Source organism: Bombina bombina, chromosome 3 (assembly GCF_027579735.1).
Source record: "Bombina bombina isolate aBomBom1 chromosome 3, aBomBom1.pri, whole genome shotgun sequence".
Lineage (NCBI taxonomy): Eukaryota > Metazoa > Chordata > Amphibia > Anura > Bombinatoridae > Bombina > Bombina bombina.
In genome coordinates, this window is record NC_069501.1 from 284,446,821 (window position 1) to 284,470,352 (window position 23,532).

Consider the following 23,532-nt stretch of genomic DNA (forward strand, 5'->3'; position numbering starts at 1 on the left):
GAAGCTTTAAAGTTATCTAGAGTAGAGCTGAGTTGGCATGATGGAATCCATGTTAGAAACAGGTGAGGCATCTTAATGTTCCTTCACTTATCGTACACTGAATTCCTTACTACAGTGGAAACTGGCTGGGGTTTTGTGTTGAAAACGTAATCATACTTCTTTGGATTTACTGATGTGCTATGTGGTGACAATTTTTGGATAGATGTTTGTTAAAGGGATATGAAATCCAAAAATGTTCTTTTGTGATTAAAACAGAGCATACAATTTTGTTAAATAATTTGCTTCGGTCCCATGATATTCTGCGTTGAAGAGATACCTAAGTAGGCATCTGGACCACTACATGGCAGGAAATAGTGCTGACATCTAGTGCTCTTGCAAATGGATAACATGTTTGCAAAACTGCTGCCACATAGAGCTCCAGAAATGGGCCAGCTACTAAGAATTAATCCCTGCTTTTCAACAAAAGATACCAAGGGAGAAAAAGTTGATAATAGAAGTAAATTAGAGAGTTGTTTAAAATCACAAGCTCTTACTGAATCAAGAAAAATGTTGGGTTTCAGGTTCCTTTAAATGTTATGGTTATGTGACAGATGCCACTAAAGCAGATGCACTGTGAGTGAACTGTCTTTTTTTTGCCAGTGGATCAGCAGGTATGCCTTATGATTGGCTGTACCACAATGTCATTTTTTTAAAAAAAACCAAAAACAATGTTTCCTTCCCACTGCAACATTTGACTGACATCAGCCAATCACAAAATGCATATACTGTACACAAATTCTGTGAATTCTTGCACATGCTCAGTAGGCGCTGGTGCCTCAGAAAGCGTACATTTATAAAGATTGTGCACATTTAGATAACGGAAGTGTATTGGAAAGTAGTTTAAAATGGTATGCTCTAAATGAGTCATGAAAGTTTAATTTTGACTTTAGTGTACAAACTTTTTCTTGGACATCTAGTCTATCATGTGCATTTCATTCTAGAAGTAATGGCTCACATTGCCAAGCAAATAATAATACAATATTTATGTCACTACAAAGTGTGAAAAATAATATGGAGATTATACAACACCTATTCGCTAGGGAAATAATTACATTTAGAATATTAATCTGTGGTCATTAATAATGAATTTGTATAGTTATATATAAATGTATGGATATTATTTTAAATGTATATATGCTTTTGTTGGCTGCACTTCACACACTGCCTAGAATTTAATAATCCTGCTATGGGCTTGTGGGACCATTGAGAGGCCAGCATAAAGGAATAGCTGTGTTTAAACATTATACATAGCAAGGGAAATAAATGGAATTTGTGACCTGCTGCAAAATGATGAATAATAATAAACCTGGAGTCAAATATATTAACATTTAACTGTTTTTTTTTCAAAGATTACACAAGCATAAGAAATATATAGATTAACTGTAACGTCAATAAGATTCCTTACCTGGTTTAGGGGGTTTGCCGCCAGGGTATTGGCCTACATAAAAAAATAAACAGAAAAACTGGGTATGTTTGCCATGATTTACTGCATATTAAATATGAAATAGCAACTTTTTTTAATAAAAGTAAGCTGAAAAGGTCACTACTCTTATATGATATGCTCTAGTGTATAAGAGAATGCATTTTTTGACTATTACGGTCCTTTGGTAGCAGTAAAATTGACAAGTTAAAGTTTTGATGTAAAACAAGATAAACTGTACAACTCAATTGAAAAACAAACTGAAATCTTTTAGGTAAAGGGAAATAAAAAACGAAAATAATATGGTTGCATAAGTGGGAACACCCTTAAACTAATACTTTATTGAAGCACCTTTTGATTTTATTACAGCACTCAGTCTTTTTGGCAAGATTTACCCACTCTTCTTTGCAAAAACACTCTAAATCTGTCAGATTGAGAGGGCATCTCCTGTGCACAGCCCTCTTCAGATCACCCCACAGATTTTGAATTGGATTCAGGTCTGGGCTCTGGCTGGGCCATCCCAAAACTTTAATCTTCTTCTGGTGAAGCCATTCCTTTGTTGATTTGGATGTATGCTTTGGGTCGTTGTCATGCTGAATGATGAAGTTCCTCTTCATGTTCAGCTTTCTAGCAGAAGCCTGAAGGTTTTGCGCCAATATTGTCTGGTATTTGGAACTGTTCATTATTCCCTCTAACTTGACTAAGGCCCCAGTTCCAGCTGAAGAAAAACAGCCCCAAAGCATGATGCTGACACCGCCATGCTTCACTGTGGGTATGGTGTTCTCTTGGTGATATGCAGTGTTGTTTTTGTGCCAAACATATCTTTTGGAATTATGGCCAAAAAGTTCAACTTTGGTTTCATCAGACCAGAACACCTTTAGCAACATACTTTTAGGAAACTTCAGATTATTTTAGTTTTTATTATTATTTTAGTTTTTTATTTTTATTTCCCTTTACCTAAAAGATTTCAGTTTGTTTTTCAATTGAGTTGCACAGTTTATAGGTCACATTAAAGGTGGAAAAAGTTCTGAAATTGTTTATCTTTGTCTCATTTTTTTACATCACAGAAACCGGACATTTTAACAGGGGTGTGTAGACTTTTTATATCATATATATACATACATACATACATACATCACAGCTTCAGGAAGCTACATGAGCCTCAGCTGTAAAGTGACTATGTGTGTGTCACTGTCTGTAACAATCAACTTCTTGTGCAGGCGAGAGGTGTGGGAGGAAAGGCTTGAGGTTGGTGGGTGTCACAGAGTCAGAGGGAGGGCAGGGAGTGGGGGTGTCTACACTACAGAAATTTTTTTAAGGGAGAGGGAGGGATGGGAAGCTACAGCAAAAGGGGAATTGGAAGGGTGGCACCCAAATTAATGATTGTGATGGGGGCATCGCTACACTACAGAAAAAAACAATATATTTTTAAATAAATAAAAATTATAATAAAAAAACATAAACTGGGTACTGGCAGACAGCTGCCAGTACCGAAAAAGGCCACCACCACTAGTAGGAGGAGGGAGGGTTAAAGAGCTGTGGGGGGGGGGGGGGGGGGTCAGAGAAGTGGGAAGGTTGAGTGGGAGTGGGAGTTGGGAAGGCAATCTCTACTCTGCTGCTCTGCATCAAAAATTAACCTTACAAGCTAACTGATTAACCCCTTCACTGCCAGGAATCTCACATTAGGTGCAAAGTTGCAATTATCGGCATTCTAATTGCCAAAAAGCAACAGCAAAGTCATGCATGTCTGCTACTTGTGAACAAAGGGATTCCCAGAGAAGCTTTCGTAACCATTTGTCATATGACTGCAATAATGATGTGTAAATAAAATGAGCCTAGATCAAACTTTGGGTTGTCTACTTTAAAAATATTTATAGTTTTCATAGTTAAATCAAAACATCAAAAGCTCTATTTCTGTTCAAACAAAGGGATAGCAAAAATGCTAAAAATTATCTGATACTTTTAGGGGTTAAACAATGCAGTGGTTTCTTTCTTAGTGTACATCTTATGTATTTCATATTTTTAATAATAGCCAACAGAATAATACCATATTTTATCACTGTGTGTGCATGTGTTGGCATATGTTTATGTGCATGTGTGCGCATGTGTGTGCATATGTGTGCGTATGTGTGCATATGTGAGTATATGTGTATGTGTATATGTATGTGTGCAACTGCATATGTGTGCATATGTGTGTGTATGTGTGCATATGTGTGCATATGTGTGCATATGTGTGCATATGTGTGTGTATGTGTGAATATGTGAGTATATATGTGTGTGTGTATGTGTATATGTATGTGTATGTGTGCAACTGCATATGTGTGTATGTGTGCATATGTGAGTATATGTGTGTGTATGTGTATATGTATGTGTGCAACTGCATATGTGTGTTTGTGTGCATATGTGTGTGTATGTGTGCATATGTGTGTGTATGTGTGAATATGTGAGTATATATGTGTGTGTGTATGTGTATATGTATGTGTATGTGTGCAACTGCATATGTGTGCATATGTGAGTATATGTGTGTGTATGTGTATATGTATGTGTGCAACTGCATATGTGTGTTTGTGTGCATATGTGTGTGTATGTGAATATGTATGTGTGCAACTGCATATGTGTGTATGTGTGCATATGTGAGTATATGTGTGTGTATGTGTATATGTATGTGTGCAACTGCATATGTGTGTTTGTGTGCATATGTGTGTGTATGTATGCATATGTATGTATGCATATGTGTGTGTGCATATGTGTGTATGTGTGAATATGTGTGTGTGTGTGTGTGCATATGTGTGTGCGTGTGTGTCAGTACATGATCAGTACATAGCTATAAAAGAGTAGGCTTTTATTTGTTTTAACATTATGTAAAACAATTAATTGCACCCAAGCTACTCATGCATTTTAGATTCTTGCATTCTGTGTCCTATATAAATTATGGACCAAAGCTAGAAATCTGCTGTTATTAAATAGAGACATGTGCCTGCTCCAGGTGCCACACCTCCTGCTCCGGGTACATATCCTCCTGCTCCGGGTACATATCCTCCTGCTCCGGGTACATATCCTCCTGCTCCAGGTGCCACACCTCCTGCTCCGGGTACATATCCTCCTGCTCCGGGTACATATCCTCCTGCTCCTGCCCCTAGAAAGACATAGGAAACAATAATGGCCTCCAGCTTTGTGACGCATAATGCTCATTTAGACACTATAGACCAGTCATAGTTAGTAGTTAATGGAAAATGGTGCAAAAGTCCCTATGATCCCAGCATTTAATACATTAAATATACAGTTATTAAACTGTAAATAATCTCCCCCCTGCCACATTAGGTATTGAGATCTATTATTCTTACATAAACATCCCTCATTCCAGTTAGCTGTAAGTCGTTTTTCATTTCATTCCCTCATATTTAACCACAGCTGTCATTTCTTAGTGATAATAATAATCATATAATTCTTCCTGTCAAACACACCTATTCCTGACTCTTCTGCCATATTATACACAGCTTCCTCTCACTCCCTATTCATCAGCCAAAAAGTACACAGCTATCTCTCATTCCTCTGTCAAACTGTAAGCTGCTAGTTATCTCATTCCTCTCTGACAGGAACACAGCTATCTCTCATTTTCTTGTCACACTGTACACATATCTATCTTGTATTATGTATGTACACATATCTATCTTGTATTATGTATGTACACATATCTATCTTGTATTATGTATGTACACATATCTATCTTGTATTATGTATGTACACATATCTATCTTGTATTATGTATGTACACATATCTATCTTGTATTATGTATGTACACATATCTATCTTGTAGTATGTATGTACACATATCTATCTTGTATTATGTATGTACACATATCTATCTTGTATTATGTATGTACACATATCTATCTTGTATTATGTATGTACACATATCTATCTTGTATTATGTATGTACACATTCCTCTGTCAAAGTGTACACAGCTATGCATCATATTCCTTAGTTATAACAGTTGCCTCTCATTCTTCTTCATAAGTATGTATAGCTCTAGTAGTCTTTATCTCAGTCATGATAAAGGAACCTCTGTTCCATTCCTCTTAATAATATGCACGTCTCTCTATATCCCTTACATATACTGTGCTGTTGTCATACAGTACCAAACTATCTCTTGTTCCTCTCAGTCACATGATGCAGTTACTTGATTCCTGTCATCCACTTCATACAAACCCATCTATACTGTAATTAATCACTCATTCAATGTCCTCTTATCTCCAATTGATCTTTACTAGCTATAAGCATAGTTAACTGTAATGTCACTTAATTTCCCAGTCAATGGATTCTTATTTTAATTCCCAATATCTTTTTACTATGGATGGAACTTTTATTACCTGGATACGCTCCTCCACCAGGATAGTACTGTCCCCCTACACCGGCGCCAGGGACTCCTGTGAAGAGAGAAATCAGAATTAGGACCAAAAAATTAGTCAAAACTAACTTTTCTTCAGCATGAAATAACTGATATTAGATTTTAGTGATATCTCTTCAATTCTATCTTCCTAAACAAATCAATTTCAAGATATGTGATAACTGACAATGTTAGCAGTTTTTGTCACATTTCCTCTTTACTTGAGTGTCTTAGCTGCATAGCCTATTAACCTCATCAGTTAATTGTAAAACTTCATAGTCAACATTAATGGGACTTTGAAGAGGTTGAACAATTTTCATGCATTAAATAAAGGGTTCGGAAACAAGAATTTGAGCTTTTCAATTTTAAAAATGGTATTGTTCTTAGGTGAATTATTTTAAGAGTTTAAATAATCATAATGCCATCCTCCTGAAACCCGTATGTCTAAACAATTTAGAGATGTGCCCAGTGCATCCAGTTTGTGTGGTACATTAACTGAGCAAAGTTTCTGTGCTGCCTTTTACATTTATATATTGAATAGTTCTCATTCACAATTCACATTTATTTAGCATCAGGAAAATGTGAAATATTACTAAACCATTTGGCCACAAGAAACAGAGGTGGCCCTCTCTGGCAATCAAAGAGTTAACATCCCACAGGCTACAAGAAAACAAGCAGTATGTGCATATATTTTACATGCTTCTTATTTTTATTGTTACTATTACTAGTTTCAGTGTCATTTAAAACAGATTTAATATGAGCTTTTTCATACAGCATTGCTTAACCAGCATTGTTATATTAATTTACTTTCTAACCTCTATGTTTGCCTGTTTCTAAGCCCCTGCAGGCCACCCCTTATCTCAGTGCTTTTTATTAGCTTTTTTACAATCTTGCAGTACAGCCATTTAGTGCTAGTTCATATGTGCCACATAGATAACATTGTGCTCACTCCTGTGGAGAATGATAATGGTTTGGTTAACCATTATAATCTGTGATAAAGATAAAGGGCTAATAGATAGCGCAGGGTGCGTTATCTTTTGTGTAATCTCACACAAGGAATAACGCACAATTTTGTATTACAAGTTGATGGTTAAAGGACCAGGAAATACAGTATATTTGCATAACCAACAAATGCACGATAAAAAGACTATGCAATAGCACTGAAGTCTGAACTTCAAATGAGCAGTAGATTTTTTTTTTCTGACAAATTTTAAAGTTAAATTATTTCCACTCCCCCTGTATCACGTGACAGCATCAGCCAATCACAAATGCATATACATACATTCTGTGAAGTCTTGCACATGTTCAGTAGGAGCTGATGACTCAAAAAGTGTAAATATAAAAAGATTTTGTAAATGGAAGTAAATTGGAAAGTTGTTTAAAATTGCATGCTCTAGCTGAATAATAAAAGTTTAATTTTGACTTGAGTGTCCCTTAACCAAAGCATCTTAATGCGGATAAAACTTTTTTAGCGCTCCCTATACTTTTAATGGATAATGAAGAGTATGCTATTCTCTCATTGCACTCCTATTATAAGTGCTTAGTTATGTGTCTATCTAGCTCAATCCACAATACCTCTGTAAAATGTAAAACTTTATGAGACCTGAAGTAACCCATTATTATAATTATTAATAATACTATAGCACAGAACAAATGAAGAACTCCACTACTTGCGCACCATCTGCTTAGAGCACCATCGGCTTAGAATTAGATGATATCCAACATACATTTTACTGCAAGCCCCCATAACAGTCTATTGTGTGATGGATTTAGGGCAACTGCCCGAAACGACAAGCTAGCATATGATTCAAGTACTAAAAATAATAATATGGATAATATGAGCTCAAAAATAGTAGCTCTACTGATTGTGTTTGAGTGATGTTAACGCACATTATTGCTAAGAGCTTTTTGTTTTCAAACTAATCTCCTATTTGTTGTTATCTCCTGCCAAAGATTTAATCCCTTCATCCCTTAGCCAAGTGTTTAACATTGGAACAAAGTTCCGATGTAAACACTTGCTTTAAAAATGAAATCACGCAATCGACGATGCGATTGGATCATGGGGACTGCATACGATGCTAGGCACGCCCCCCAGTCTGAGTTCCCATTCTGAAAGTGCAGGAGGCTGCAGGACGCCAGATCAGTTGGGACTTTCTATGCCATCCTAACAGCGTTGAAGCCCAGTGCTATTAGGACGGCAAGTAACGGCATGAAACATCCTAACGTTCAAGAAAAAAACGCCATTTTTAAAAGTCTTTGAGGGACCTCACGGTACTGACAAGATGTATTAGATCATCTCGCCAGAGTGGAGAAGCTTAGATCATCCAGCTCTAGATGAGACAACAGCTAGTGACCGAATGAGAAGCAGACATACATGTGTGGGCACCAATCATGTGTAATCTCATCTTGAGCAGAATGGGCATCTCTGATATGTTTAACCCCTTAACACCGTTAGGATGTTCAATGCCGGGACTTGCTGTCCTAACAGTTTTAAGGGGTTAAACATATCAGAGTTGCACTCCAGGAACATGCCCATTCTGTTTAAGATGAGATAATGACAAATGATTGGTGCACACACATGTATGTCTGCTTCTCATTCGGTCACTAGCTGTTGTCTCATCTGGAGCCTGATGATCTAAGCTTCTCCACTCTGGCGAGATGATCTAATACACCTCATCAGTACTGCGAAGGTCTCTCAAAAACTTTTAAAAAAGTTGAAAGTTGTTTATTTCTCTATACAGAGCTCTTGATGTGAAGGAGAGACACCTACATTGCAAAATAATGCTCAAAAAAGCCCCAAAGATTTGTTGAGATTTCTCTCCATGCCGGCGAGTTTTTAATCATTAGGACCCTGGAGTGGGACAGGAGGACAACTTTGACTATGTATTTAACACAAAGTAAAATAATTTAATTAAATATACAGTGCTCTATCAACAAAAAAACATTTTATTGTTACATTATTATGTCCCTTTAAATATGAGAACAGGTTTTGCCAAAGATTCTCTACACAGGGAGAGAAAAAACATTAAAAACAACTAAGCAATAAAATATAGTTCTCTAAAGTACATGAGGATTATCATATTACACATCCACAAATGTTCAAGAAGAGACATCAAAAACCAACACAGAAATGCAGAATGTCGTACTGTCAAGCACATGTGTTAGTCAGTGCCAAATAATGCATTAGCAAACTTACATTTCCACTCAGCAGACAGCGGCCAAATGTTAGAAGCTCTTTTGAATTCGGGTAACTATTCCTGGTAAACATAATCATCATACTATGTCATTGTAAACACCTGGGTATCAAGCTAAACAGAAATGTATAAATTACCAAATATCTGCTTATCTGGAAACTTATCCCAAATAATGCTTTCGCAAAATTGGTTTAGGAGCTTTCAATATATTCATGTTCCTCACTGAAGCCTCAGCTCCAAGCTTTTCCAAAATAAAAGTGTTTGTATACACATTAACAGGTATATCTAAGGAGGTATAGATGTACATGTTCCCAGGCAGGGAACCTGTCCAGCCGCAGATCACCACTGGCAATGTAACATTGGCTGGTGAACCCTAAAGGAACATGACATTTTTATTTCATGATTTAGGTAGAGCATACAATTTTATACAGCTTTCCAGTTTACTTCTATTAAATTTGCTTCATTCTCTTGGTATAATTTGTTGAAGCAGTAACAATGCACTACTGGCTGCTAACTGAAGAGCTCTGTCTGAATCATGAATGTCTAATTTTCACTTTACTGTCCCTTTAAGATTGAGGAAGAGTTCTCTTGTTTGGTCCCACCACCTCATCTTGTGCAACCAATCACACAAGAGCAGGGGTTGCAATCACCATGGTCTGATCAGTCTGGGTGATTTTAATGGACCACAAAATACAGTAGAATTCCACAATTAACAAGTGCATAATAAAAATACAAAGCAAGTATGCCTACCCCTAGGAGATGTTCTACTCCTTTAAATTATCCTCATATACTCCTCCATCTCTCTCTAACTGTTCATTTATAATAGTTTTTGCCCCCTGCATACTATTATTGTACTGTATACTATACATAACGGAAGAGATTAAAATATATCTCCATTCTCTTCCTTTACACATAACACTGATCAGAGACATTCTTACTCGTTTTATCCCCAAAAACCTTAGAGACCCGAAAGCTTCACCGATCTTACACCCTAACTGGCTCAGTCCCCCCTCCTCATTTAGAGCGGCTCTTGCCCGCTGAATTCCCCTCCCCCTAAAAAACAATAACGCCAACCCCCTTTGCCCCAATCCTATTCGAATAGATAAACTATTTCATGTTTTACACGGCTATGTGGGGACCACTCTTATTCTTTCTATAAAATAACACTGAGGTTCTATTACACACTATATTAAACTCTTACAGACATACTAGTTCAATTTATTTTAGATTGTCACCCCCACTTACTAGCTCCTGTTTCAAAATTGATCTCTCCTTTTACAGATAGGTGGAATTATAGACTAAGCTATACACCCTATAGGCACAATCTGCTTACTGTTTCAAATAAACAAAGTTGTATGCATAGAGTCATTATAATAGTACTATGTCACTATGTCTCCACTAAAAATGTATGTCCTATTATGATGTTGTTATTGTTTATTGGTGATTCTGTATGTAACATCCTACTCAACCTCAATAAAAAAAAATACAAAGCAAGAACACTTATTCTGAATTGCAAATAAGTAGTAGATTTGTTTGTCTGATAACCCCCCCCCAATTTGCTGGACGCTCATGTGACAACCATCAGCCAATCACAGACTAGTATAGATATACCCTATGAACTTGTGCACATGCTCAGTAGGAGATGGTGCCTCAAAAAGAGTGCATATATTTAAAGAATGTGCAAAAATTGATAATAGAAGTAAAACTGCATGCTCTATCTGGATCATGAAAGTTTAATTTTGACTTTAGTGTCCCTTTAATCTTTCAACTTTACTTCCTAAATTGCTGTGCAGACATTCATGAGTAAGCAAGCACAGCAATAGCTTTAAAAGTGAGCACCAAATGTGTGCTTTATGTGTGAATGTGTCTGTATAGGACAGTGGGGTGTGGGCACCAACCTTATATTTTGCCCCGGGTCAAGGAGGTTCCATTTACCTATGTGGTAGTAAATGACTGTATATCAGCAATGGGGCATACATAAGCAAACTGCATATTGTTTTGCAGTTCAAGAACATATCCTGTGAATTTTAAATTTAGGTGTTCTAAAAGGAAATCAAATCATTTTTTGTGTATCTGTAGTTTGCAAACTCTTCATAACAAGCTCCTCCTCCTCTTTTATTAATCTGTTTTGTTTTGTCTGTTTTAGGTATCTGTTTTTCTTTTTACTATTAGTCAGTATCACTCTAATTCACGTACCCAGAATTTGGTAGCACTTTATAATAATAAATGATAGTAATAATAATATGCACACTACATTTCATAAAACTTTGGTAGTAAAATCTGCATTGTTTTGCATTCAAGGAACACACCCTTTGAAATTCTGATTGAACATATTTATGTTATCTTCTCTGCACTGATTAAATAATCAAAGTGTTGGACATTGTAAAGTCAGGGTCAGGTTGTGAAGTCTGCAATAAGCACTCCAGCTTCTCTGGGGAAAGTTGAAAAACTACCAGTTTCAGAGTTTAATTACAGGGAAAAAAGTGTGCAAAATAAATAATGAAATTACATTGCAATGTTTTGTGTTTTTTGATCATACAGGAATAAGAATTTTCTGGGGTATTAAGTTTTATTTTCTGCTAAGCCACCTATTAAAGAACCCCTAGTACTACTAAGTACCACAGATGGTGAAAGGTTTTTCTCCAATGGGAATAATAAATTCCCATGATAAGTCCATTTACTATTAAAATGTTACAATGAAAATGATGTATGTTTTAACAGTGCTACTGAGGTAATGTAGTCTTAACATGGAAATCCAATGGCTTAACACTAAACCTAACCATATTCTGTACTAGGTCCCATTTAAAACGTCACTGAAATAACAGCAATGATGTTTTAAAGGGATAGTAAGGTTAACATTGAAATGTACATAGGTGCGTTTCAATTTGAAATGTAAGTATGTTTGCAATATAATTTGATTAACATAAATGCTTCTAGTAAAAGATATTGCTGTGCACCAGTATTTAAACACAACACCTTCTCAGAGAGCTGGCAGTGGTGTGTTATGTTTGTGTCATGCAAGCTACTGCTGACTCTCTGAGAAGGTGTTGTGTTTAAATACTGGTGCACGGGCCCGCACAGGATATGTGCATATGCCGCAGAAAAACAGTAATTACTTTTACTTGAAGCATTTTTGCTAAAGGAAGCATATTGCAAAAATGCTTAGATTTTTTTACCGTTATATCCCTTTAATGAAACCTTTATTCAGTGAATAATTTGATAGGACACTGTAGTCCATATAGCAAAGACTGAAAATACTAAAACACACTGCAGTTAAAAAAATATTAAGTTAAACAATGTTAGCTTAAATTGCATGTTATATATACTGTATATATATATATATAACTTTATAATGCCGACTAATTTCTCTCAGTCAAAATTGTTAATTACAACTATGAAACAGGGTTTGCCCTAAAAATAAAATTTAAAAATTGAGAATCTCATTTGACTGGATCATTTATATGATAGAGTATTATCTATTAATCTTCTCATCATTTAAAAAGCCTTGACAAGATAGGCATGTCATGAATTCTAAGCAGAATCTGATATGGCCCTTTTCCCATTCACAAAAGAAAAAAATCTCTTGAAATCATCTGTATTTTTAAGTTCCTCATAAATATTTATTCAAAGACATATGTAGAGTGTTCTGAGTCTGTCTTAGTTCTCTCAGTGAACTTACTTAAAGGGACACTAAACACATTTCATGCGCCTCGCTCTAATCATGTTAAACCCTTGAGTAAGCTTGTTAATTTCAGGCTCTCACTACTACATTTTTTGACCTATGGCGTATTTTCGCAAGCGGGCTGTAAAAACTCAGCATCATATATTGTAGGTTAGGCCTTGCTATTATGGGTGCTCAGGAGAATCCAAACTTTTATTATCTAATCTCACAATATAATAAATATGTGTAACTCAAGAGTAAACCTCAATGTATTACACTGGACTAACAGAAAGAAGCTTTGTAATTATTTTACTTCTGTTTTCTCAGTAAGCAAGTGGTCTCTAACCAATAACTTTACTCTAACGGATATGATCTCTTTTATTTAACTGAACAGATTTCAGTTAAATTAGTGGCTGGTTATTTGCTACCCTGAGCTTGCGGTAGCAATAAACGCTCAAAAAATTGACTAAAGGTCAAACCTCTGGTTAATTTTTTTAAAAGCGCCCCAAATGGCCCGAAATTAAAGTATTGTTCTTTTTTTTTTAAATAAAAAACTAGACTAGGCAGTTATAAGGGGCTAAAGCTGATGGATGTGGGTTGAAGGGAAAAAAAACACACTGAAAAGTTCCTTTAAATTGCGTTCTATGGGGATTGTGTGTTCTCTATAAATATATACGTATTTGCTTATATATATATATATCCAGATATGGTTTGCAAAAACTCTTCAGAGCTAGTCAGACATTTTCAATATTTCACAAAATGACTCAAGCTCACAATTTTCTTTCTTTTCAGAAACATTTATTATCATTAACATTTATTAAATATTTATTATTTATTTATTATATAATAAATGTTTCTGAAAAGAAAGAAAATTGTGAGCTTGAGTCATTTGTGAAATATATGCTTATATACATATATATATTTATGTTTTAATATGCGTATATACAAATATTAACACATAAATATATATCTATATCATCATATACTTATATATTTAAATTGGTTGCCTATCGCTGTGCAACTTACCCCCTTTGCTGCGCTAGGTTCTCATGCCGTGCCTGACAGCATGAGAACGAGGCTCCCATTGAAGCCTATGGAAGCGCGTTCTCATGAGCGCAATACTTCCATGCAATGCGAACGCGAGGTAGTGTTCACATTGCACCTCATTTGCGTGCGCTGGTGTTACTAAGTTGAGCGCTATTATCGCTTTTGCGGAAGTGATATTTTGATCGTAACTTGTAAACTGGCCCTAAATAAGCAGAACAGTAAAAAGCTGAACAATAAATTGGTGTATTTCTAAGAAATGTACTTGGTTCTACAGGTAAGGGACATATTAAAGCACAATTAGACTGACATATTGTTAACCATTTATTGGAAAAAGCCATAAGGACAAAACAATATAATGCATGTAGAAAACAGATTTAAAGGGACAGTAAACATCATGTAACTGCAAGACATCTCAGTTGTGTTGCTAGAGAATAACATATCAGACAAGTCTAAACATTTTAAAAACAAAGTAACATCCTTTTTACTGCTATTGCTTTTCTATACCCAAGCTCCACCCACCATTTGCTTTATTGGAAGGAGCCAATCTGGGCTTTGGTAAGCAGACAACAAAGCTAGTCATAGTCATAATGTTAAAGTATAAAATGCATAGTTCTTGAGTTGTTATCAGCAAAAGCCAGTTAGGAAAAGATATTTAGCAAGGTTAAAACCTCAAGGTGTTTACTGTGCCCTTTAGAGTTACGCCAGAAATAACAGGCAAATGTCGTGCTCCGCAAAACTTTCCCAGGCGAGTTTTTTTTTGCAGGAAACAATACGAGCTAACAAATTTTCACACCCCGAGTGGCTGTATTGTCTGGAATCATTATTTAAAGTATACAAATTTTAATTTGCCAGATAGTTCTACATGAACCAGAATTAAATAAACGATTTTGTGTAATGCCTTATTTACGATAAGGAATTTTTAAACATGTGTTCTCTAAGTTTTCCAGAGCTATGTAGAGAACGTAGAATAAAATTGTAATAAGTAACTCCCCACAAATTGCACATGGCTAGTACAGCCACCTCCTCTATTCTGGCAAGCCACTGGTATGAGTTCTTGGGCGCAACATTTTGGGTTGCAATAAGGTCATTTACCCAGATACATCTTACCTCATAACGCACTAAGGGCCAGATTACAAGTGGAGTGCTAATTTATTGTGAGCCCATACACGGGCAAATTCGCCCGTTTACATGTGCACTATAAATAACCAGCCATTACAAGTGGATCAGATCTCTGGTTAATTTTATAAATGTCCCCCAATAAGCCCCAAAATACAATGGTGTGTAGTTTATTAAAAACATAAAAAATTTAGCATTTTTATTTTTTAATAAAATAACTGCAAGAAGCAAATATGAGGGTTGAAAGTTGGGGGGAGTGGGGGGTTAGAAAAAAAAGGCACTGAAAAGTGCCTTTACATTGCAGTCTATGGGAACTGTGTGTTCCCAGTAAATATATATGTATATGATTATATACTTATATAATATGTGTATTTACACATAATAACACAAATATATATGTCTATAATCATATACATATATATTTATATTTGCTGCACATTGCTGAGTGACTTACCCCTAAGCTGCGCTAGTTTTCATGCCATGTCTGACAGCATGAGAACGAGGCTCCCATTGGAGTATATGGAAGCGCCCTCTCTTGAGCGCAATGCTTCCGTGCAATGCGAACGCTAAGTCGTGTTTGCATTGCACCTCACTTGTAATACCAACACACATTTGAATGCGAAGTTGAGCGAAAATATCGCTTTTGCATAAGCAATATTTTGCGCTACATTTGTAATGTAGCCCTAAGATAGAATAATAAATTATTTCTAAATAGGTGACATCACTGTAAATATTACATATGGAGGCACTTAAAGTGCTACAAAACATTTTTATTTTTACTTAAATATTCTTCTAGTAAAATTATTTATGACTTTTAAAATATAATGCACCATTTTGGATAAGATTGTTGGGCAAGATAAACTGTCCCTTAGAGAAAGTTAATGACAGGGTTAAAACAAATAACCACAAGGCCACAGGAGAGGTGTGTGTTTGATTAGCAGTGTCCGGAGAGAATTAAGAAATCCAAAACTGTTGATCTCAGCGTGAGAGGAATTTGGAGCAAACAGCATCTGATACTTGAGCGCCAGATCTTAGAGTAAGACTGCCGGCCGTGGGGGAGCACTACAACAATGCTGGCTCCAGGGCAGTTTAGTAAACAAAGTGCTGTGGGGGAGCAATGTAAGTACTGTAAGGTGGTCCAATGAGAAGTCTGGCTTATGATAAAAAGGGGGGAGTCATTCATAACATTCTAATAGCTGCATAGCTTGGGCAAATAAATAAATGTCATGGAGATTTAAGACTGTCTATAAGAAGCATTGTTTTATTCCAGCAACTAAATAAATACAACTGTGCACAATTTACAATAACATGAGTGCTTGCCATTGGTTGGATAAGTAAAAAAGCTGTGTGATGATGGGCTGTGCAGACCAGATGAAGTAATGACTTTTGTAAAAGTAAAATATGTCCTTATTTGCAGGCAGCTCACCAGACTCATTTAAATGTTATTTTATAACAGGCATGTCCTGCTCTAGACCTCAAGGTCTGGAAATATACCAGGAATTCAAAGTGTCTCTTCTTGAGCACATACTGATGAACATACCAGTTCTGTTTATTTTAGGATAGGAAAGAAATGTGATTACTGACTACTCAGGTAATATTTGTATGGAGTTAATGGTGGAATGATTTACTTAGAGAAAACATTTTAAGGGACATTAAATTATTTTTATTAGCATATTATTGACGTTATTCTCTGCCTCCCTATAGTTATGGATGCAGCCATGTTGAAATCTAGTTTTCAATGCATTCTAGTGTTGGCACATGTGCAGCAATTCTTCTTCTGGTACCTGCTGTGAAATCTAATTTCCAAAATGGCGACACCCATCATTAGAGGGAGGTGCATGAAGTGTTTAGTTTACCTTTAATGTGCATGGCAAGATCAACGAGCATATGGTGCATATCCCTTGTACAAACACCAATGTCATGTTTTTTGTTTTCTGAGCCATGAGATGAGATAGGTGTAGCTGTACAGTGCAGTTTGTTTCAAGTGATAGGAGAGAAAGAACGTGGAAAAAGTCTGTAGGGGTGAGCCATGTGTTTGCAGTGCTGGGAGAAGAGAAAAAAAGAGCACAAGATGTATCCACACAAGATGCCTGCAATTTAAGAGAAAGAGATTGCACTGGGTGCATAATACACTTCTCTACCTCGCACCCCTAGCATGCACTGGGTGCATAATACACTTCTCTACCTCGCACCCCTAGCATGCACTGGGTGCATAATACACTTCTCTACCTCGCACCCCTAGCATGCACTGGGTGCATAATACACTTCTCTACCTCGCACCCCTAGCATGCACTGGGTGCATAATACACTTCTCTACCTCGCACCCCTAGCATGCACTGGGTGCATAATACACTTCTCTACCTCGCACCCCTAGCATGCACTGGGTGCATAATACACTTCTCTACCTCGCACCCCTAGCATGCACTGGGTGCATAATACACTTCTCTACCTCGCACCCCTAGCATGCACTGGGTGCATAATACACTTCTCTACCTCGCACCCCTAGCATGCACTGGGTGCATAATACACTTCTCTACCTCGCACCCCTAGCATGCACTGGGTGCATAATACACTTCTCTACCTCGCACCCCTAGCATGCACTGGGTGCATAATACACTTCTCTACCTCGCACCCCTAGCATGCACTGGGTGCATAATACACTTCTCTACCTCGCACCCCTAGCATGCACTGGGTGCATAATACACTTCTCTACCTCGCACCCCTAGCATGCACTGGGTGCATAATACACTTCTCTACCTCGCACCCCTAGCATGCACTGGGTGCATAATACACTTCTCTACCTCGCACCCCTAGCATGCACTGGGTGCATAATACACTTCTCTACCTCGCACCCCTAGCATGCACTGGGTGCTTTGCTATTATCCACACAGATTGTGAAGCAAGTGAACCACATGCATGGCCATGCCCAGTTTAAGCACCCATACTATTCCTTATTGAGACATATTAGAAATCCTGCATGTAAAGTGCTGATATATTGTGCCAGAAGAATATCAGTGTGAGTGTAGGATGCCAGAGCACTTGTATTTTGTGACAGAAGGGGAAGAATGCATCAAAATAGCAATATAACTAAGTATAACATACACACATGGAGGGAATTGTTTGTTGCATGAGCTCCACATCCTTTTTAACATAACTGGGATAAAAAGAGTGAAGTCAGTGCTACTGCTTAAGAAGCATTCTGCTTGTCCCACTACCCAGACAACACCCATGTGCCAGTTTATTGTGAAATGATTACAAACATGTTTATATAAGGAGAGAGATGTATATTGTGAGTGGAGTTTATCAGTGGTTTTTAGGGTGACAGGAATAGTAAATTGCTGGTATATGGTGGGAAGCATAAAATAGTATTATTATAATGTGAAAATGAGTTTTGGCGTATTGTGACAGAAATATGAGTTACTGCAAAGCTGCCAAAACAGGGAATTATATTAGGGCTCATGACTGTTTTCATCAGATCAGTTATTCTTTATAGTCACATGTGTATTATTAATATTTTTATTATAGCTGCCTGGAGCACCAAGTACTTGCTGTCATGATTTGTGTGAGAAGGCTTACAGGAGACAGCACTGGTAGCCTCCACTATAAGCTGCAGCTCTAAAAGACAGATATTCAAGCTTCTGCCCTCTTGTGGATATAGATGGTAGTACATGTTTGAAGTGCTTCCCTGAAAATGTGTACAATATTAGTCAGTGAAGTCAAAATTAATCATTAATTATTTGGACAGGGCATGCAACTTTGAAATTGACTTCTATCACCAAATTGACTTTGTTCTCTTGAACTCCTTTGTTGAAAAGCATAATTAGATTGGCTCATAGAACTAGCAAATTAGCATTATTTGCAACAAAGTTGCAAACGCTGTTGTTATAGGATGCTGTAAAGATGTGTGCACATTCCTGCCGTCCTATGAGCCTACTTTACTTTTCAACAAAGGATCTAAATCAGTTTCAGTTAACTAAAAATACATTTTACTTAACTTTTTGCATTGAAAAATATGTTTGTTTTGTTTGATATTCATGAGCATTCATGGAGTGTGTTTCGACTTAGGACACATTAATAATAATAATAATAATAATAATAATAATAATAATAATAATAATAGTGTATTAGAGTATTCTAATATGTGTGTATGTTTTATAACATGTAAGTAAAAAAAAAGATAATCAGGATACACTATATGAGAATCTAAGATAATAATAATATTAATAATAATAATAATAATAATAATAGTAATAATAATATGAATAATAAAGGATGAACATAATACATACAGCCATTCACAGCTCAACGAGAGTGCTACATGTGTGTTTGCAGTTGCATAGCGCCCCTCAGCCCCCCTTAGAGCACTTTGTTATTAAACTGTTGTCTGCAAATAAGTATTTGTTCGCCCTCTGCAAAATCAGCACCACAGCAGCAATGCACTACTGGGAGCTAGCTGAACACAACTGGTGAGCCAATAACAAGAGGCACATGTGTCACCAATTATGAGCTAGCTCACAGTAGTGCATTGCTGCCCTACCTAGGTATGCTTTCCAACAAAGTAAATATTTTGGCTGTCATGTTCCTTTAAGGAAAAAAGTATAGTTTTCTGCATGGAAAACTGAAAACCAAGGGAAAGCTGGAGAGATTTGTAGTATGCTGTAAATGGTGTGAATTATGTAAGACTGATGGAAAGAAGAAAAAGAGGAAGTTAAATGAAGTATAGACTAGATGAAGACACTAGGAAGTATTTAATCATTATAGATGACATACAGAGGGAGGGGAAATCTTTCTAGGCAATGATTCAATTATCCAGCAACAACTGATTTTTACTAACTGAAGATGAGCAGTTATTGGACCTTTACATGTAAGTGACTTGCTACCATATTAAAGGGACAGTAAAGCCAAAATTAAACTTTCATGATTCAGATAGAGCATGTGATTTTTAAACAGCTTTACAAAGTACTTTTATTGTCAAATGTGTGTTGTTCTCTTGATATCCTTTGTTAAGAGTAAAGCTAGGTATGCTGATAGTGTAGGAACGCATACGTGTCTTTATCAATAGATGTATAACAGTGTCATAAACAATGTTACAAACACTGCTCCCAGATAGCTAGAGACACATGCATGCTCCTGAGCTCACCTGGGATTATTCTTTAACAAAGGATACCAAGAGAACTAAGCAACATTGATTACAGAAGTAAAATGAAAAGTTGTTTAAACTGTCATGTTCTATCAAGTCCATTTAAGTTTAATTTTACTGTCACTTTAATTTTTTTACTCACATGGACAGAGATCAAGTAAGGTATACTGCTGATCAAAAAATGTTTTCCTTATGAATAGAACAACTTCAAAGAGCGATGTTGCAGACAGGTGTGTGACACTGCTTTGTCCTATATATAGGTGCCCGTATCTGCCCAACAATTTGTGGTGCTCTGATGGGCCTGTTATATACAGATCCACAAAGCAACATAAACTCAGTTAGAACCCAGTTTTTATACATTTCCTTCAGTAAATACTTGCTGTATGAAAGCTTGTAATAAATGAATATTTAATAGAGCTATTGTTGTATACACAAACAGTATTTATTATGCAGAAGGTTATAAACAGAACCAATACATTGGATGTCCATATTTCACAAGCCTGAAGTAGATGGCTAGGAATTAACTAGGGTGTAGAGGTGTCTTGCATGAAAAATAGATGTTTTGATTCAATGTTATTTGGGTATAGGTAGCAAGACATGACAGGACTATTATCAAAATGATCATTCAGAATGCCTGGGTGTCCACATTCTGCTACGGGGGAAAAAATGGTGAATCTTAGAAAAGTTAAGATGTAGATAGAAATGGGTCATTAAAGGGACATGAAACCCAAATTGTTCTTTCATGATTTAGAAAGAGCGTGCAATTTTAAATAACTTTCCAATTTACGTTGTCTAATTTGCTTCATTCTCTTTATATCCTTTGTTGAAAAGCATATCTAGATAGGCTTAGTAGCTGCTGATTGATGGCTGCACATAGATGCCTCGCGTGATTGGCTCACCCATGTGTATTGCCATTTCTTCAACAAAGGATATCTAAAGAATGAAGCAAATTAGATAATAGAAGTAAATTGGAAAGTTGTTTAAAATTGTATTCTCTATCTGAATCATGAAAGAAAAATGTTGAGTTTCATGTCCATTTAAGGAAGACATAGAGAGATAGTGGATAAAAATTACTAAAATACTGTATATGCAACCTCTCCTGCTTAAAGTGACACTGAACCCAAATTTTTTTCTTTCGTGATTCAGATAGAACATGCAATTTTAAGCAACTTTCAAATTTACTCCTATTATAATGTTTTCTTCATTCTCTTGCTATCTTTATTTGAAAAAGAAGGCATCTAAGCTTTTTTTTTTTGGTTCAGTTTATGGACATCACTTTTTAATTGGTGGATGAATTTATCCACCAATCAGCAAGGACAACCCAGGTTGTTCACCAAAAATGGGCCGGCATCTAAACTTACATCCTTGCATTTCAAATAAAGATACCAAGAGAATAAAGAAAATGTGTTTATAGGAGTAAATTAGAAAGTTGTTTAAAATTTAATGATCTATCTGAATCACGAAAGAAAAAATTTGGGTTCAGCGTCCCTTTAATCAGTCCCTTTTTTTTTACTCTCTCCATTTAATAAAGAATGGGGAAATGAGTGAGTTTCAGGAATCATCTGACTAAAATAATCTACTGTTGCTGATGAGGACTGTGAAGCAGATACAGTTTTAGCTTCCTCTTACTGAATTAGCCCAGCATGAAATAAGAATATTTTTACATTACAGAGAAATCTAAATGTCGATTTTGGCATTTCATAAAGGTCACACAGAAAGAAGTGTGGTGCATCTATACAGTTAAATACTAATACAGACATCACCAGAGACTGATTACACTTATTAAAATGATAAAGTGGTACATTGTATTTGTTCTTTCAGTCACAGTTGTTTTTTTCAAACATGTTACCACAGCATTTAAACTAAATCACATTTATTTGTTTCCGCTACATTTGTGTTGAATTTAATGCTGTTTGGTCAATTGTTTATACGATATAACAATCTTAACAGACAGGAAATACAAAATACAATATAAGCAGGTCTAAAATCCTGAAAAATCTGTTGAAAATTAAGTCAGTCACAGCTCTGCCCTTATCTCAGTAATTAACTAGGTAAATCTCTTTATAACACCAGACATTTATGATGTTAGCAAAAATAAAAACCATGAATTGCTAGTTAGGAGTAACATCAAGACAAGTGTGGCCTGCATGTGATGTCAATTAAATAAGGCCCTTTGGGATAAAATAGTATAATCTTTCAGAGGGACCTCCCTAGATTTGCACTGTTAACCTCAAAAGTAATGCTAGACTAAACTGTAATATCATTATCCTTATGTAAATATCTGATGTTTTTGTGGTGTTATAGTAGAGCAGGTGTTATTCATGAAAGCCTACGTATAGGCTACAGCAGTGAGAGAAAAGGAACAACTCTACAGTAAGGCACGCTTTATATGGATATTTAGTGTTGAATAATACATGGCTAAAAGGACTTTGTTTTTTTTGTTTTGTTTTTTTTTCTACCACAAAACATACTGTAATAAACAACTAGAATATTTACTGAGCATCACTTCATCTATAATTGCCATGGGTTTGTTAATTTTCACACCATTAAAGAGAAACTAAACCCAATTTTTTTCTTTCAATTTACTCCTATTATACATTTTTCTTCATTCTCTTGCTATCTTTATTTAAAAAAGCAGGAATGTAAGGCATAGGAGCTGGCCCATTTTAGGTTCAGCACACTACATAGCACTTGCTTATTGGTAGCTTCATTTAGCCACCAATAAGCAAACATAACCCAAGTTCTGAACCAAAAATGGGCCAGCTCCTAAACTTTACATTCCTGCTTTTTAAAATAAAGATAATGAAGAAAAAATGATAATAGGAGTAAATAAGAAATGTGCTTAAAATTGCATGCTCTATTTGAATCATAAAATGTGGGCTTAGTATCCCTTTAAGCAGCTACGGTTGCCACCTCTGCCATGTTTTCCAGGACCCTTATGAGTTACACATGCTGCAGGGTGTGTAGGGAGGAACATGAATAGAGCTGTTCAGAAACACAATACATGTTCCTGGGTGCCCAATACATGATTTCTCACTTATAAAACAGGAACATGTTTGTGGACTGACATACGCATTGCAAGATACCAATAAACTAAGGATTTTATTGATTACAAGATCTGCTGCAGTTTGTTTTTATTGTGGGTGAGCACTCACTGCTAAGAGTAGGAGTCAGGCAGAATTTGAGCACTTGGTTACTGAGGATACCAGCCTGCTATTGTGCACTACTTGTTGTGCAGTAAAAAAACACGAGAGAACTATTTAGATACTTTTGATGAACATTTTACATTCTGTATCACACTATGTTGGCACCCCACCCCTATTTTTTGTGCTTGATTTTTTTTTAGAGAGGATGGGACTGGGACCCAGATGGTTTGAAAAGGAAATGCATTGGTTATTGTGAACTATTTAACTTTGTTTTGTTTTCAATATAGACTTTGTTTCACGTTGCAGAAGGCCCCTATAGGTTTTTGCCACTATATGTAATTTCACTGGCTGTATTGTAAGAAAGTAAAATATGAATTCAG

General features: G+C 36.2%; 1 protein-coding gene across 8 annotated transcripts in view; it reads right to left on the reverse strand.

Annotated features, from left to right (window-relative positions):
- The window catches only part of ELN (elastin), a 103,241-nt gene that overhangs the window by 61,229 nt on the left and 18,480 nt on the right, over positions 1-23,532 (reverse strand). For 6 of the 8 annotated variants that reach the window (XM_053706334.1, XM_053706331.1, XM_053706329.1 and 3 more), the window contains exons 2-4: positions 5,832-5,888; positions 4,455-4,595; positions 1,445-1,477 (exon numbers count right to left, since the gene is read on the reverse strand). In XM_053706334.1, coding sequence (XP_053562309.1) covers positions 1,445-1,477; positions 4,455-4,595; positions 5,832-5,888 — 231 coding nt within the window. The remainder of the gene's footprint in view (positions 1-1,444; positions 1,478-4,454; positions 4,596-5,831; positions 5,889-23,532) is intronic. The other 2 variants (XM_053706333.1, XM_053706332.1) reach the window with 2 other exon arrangements.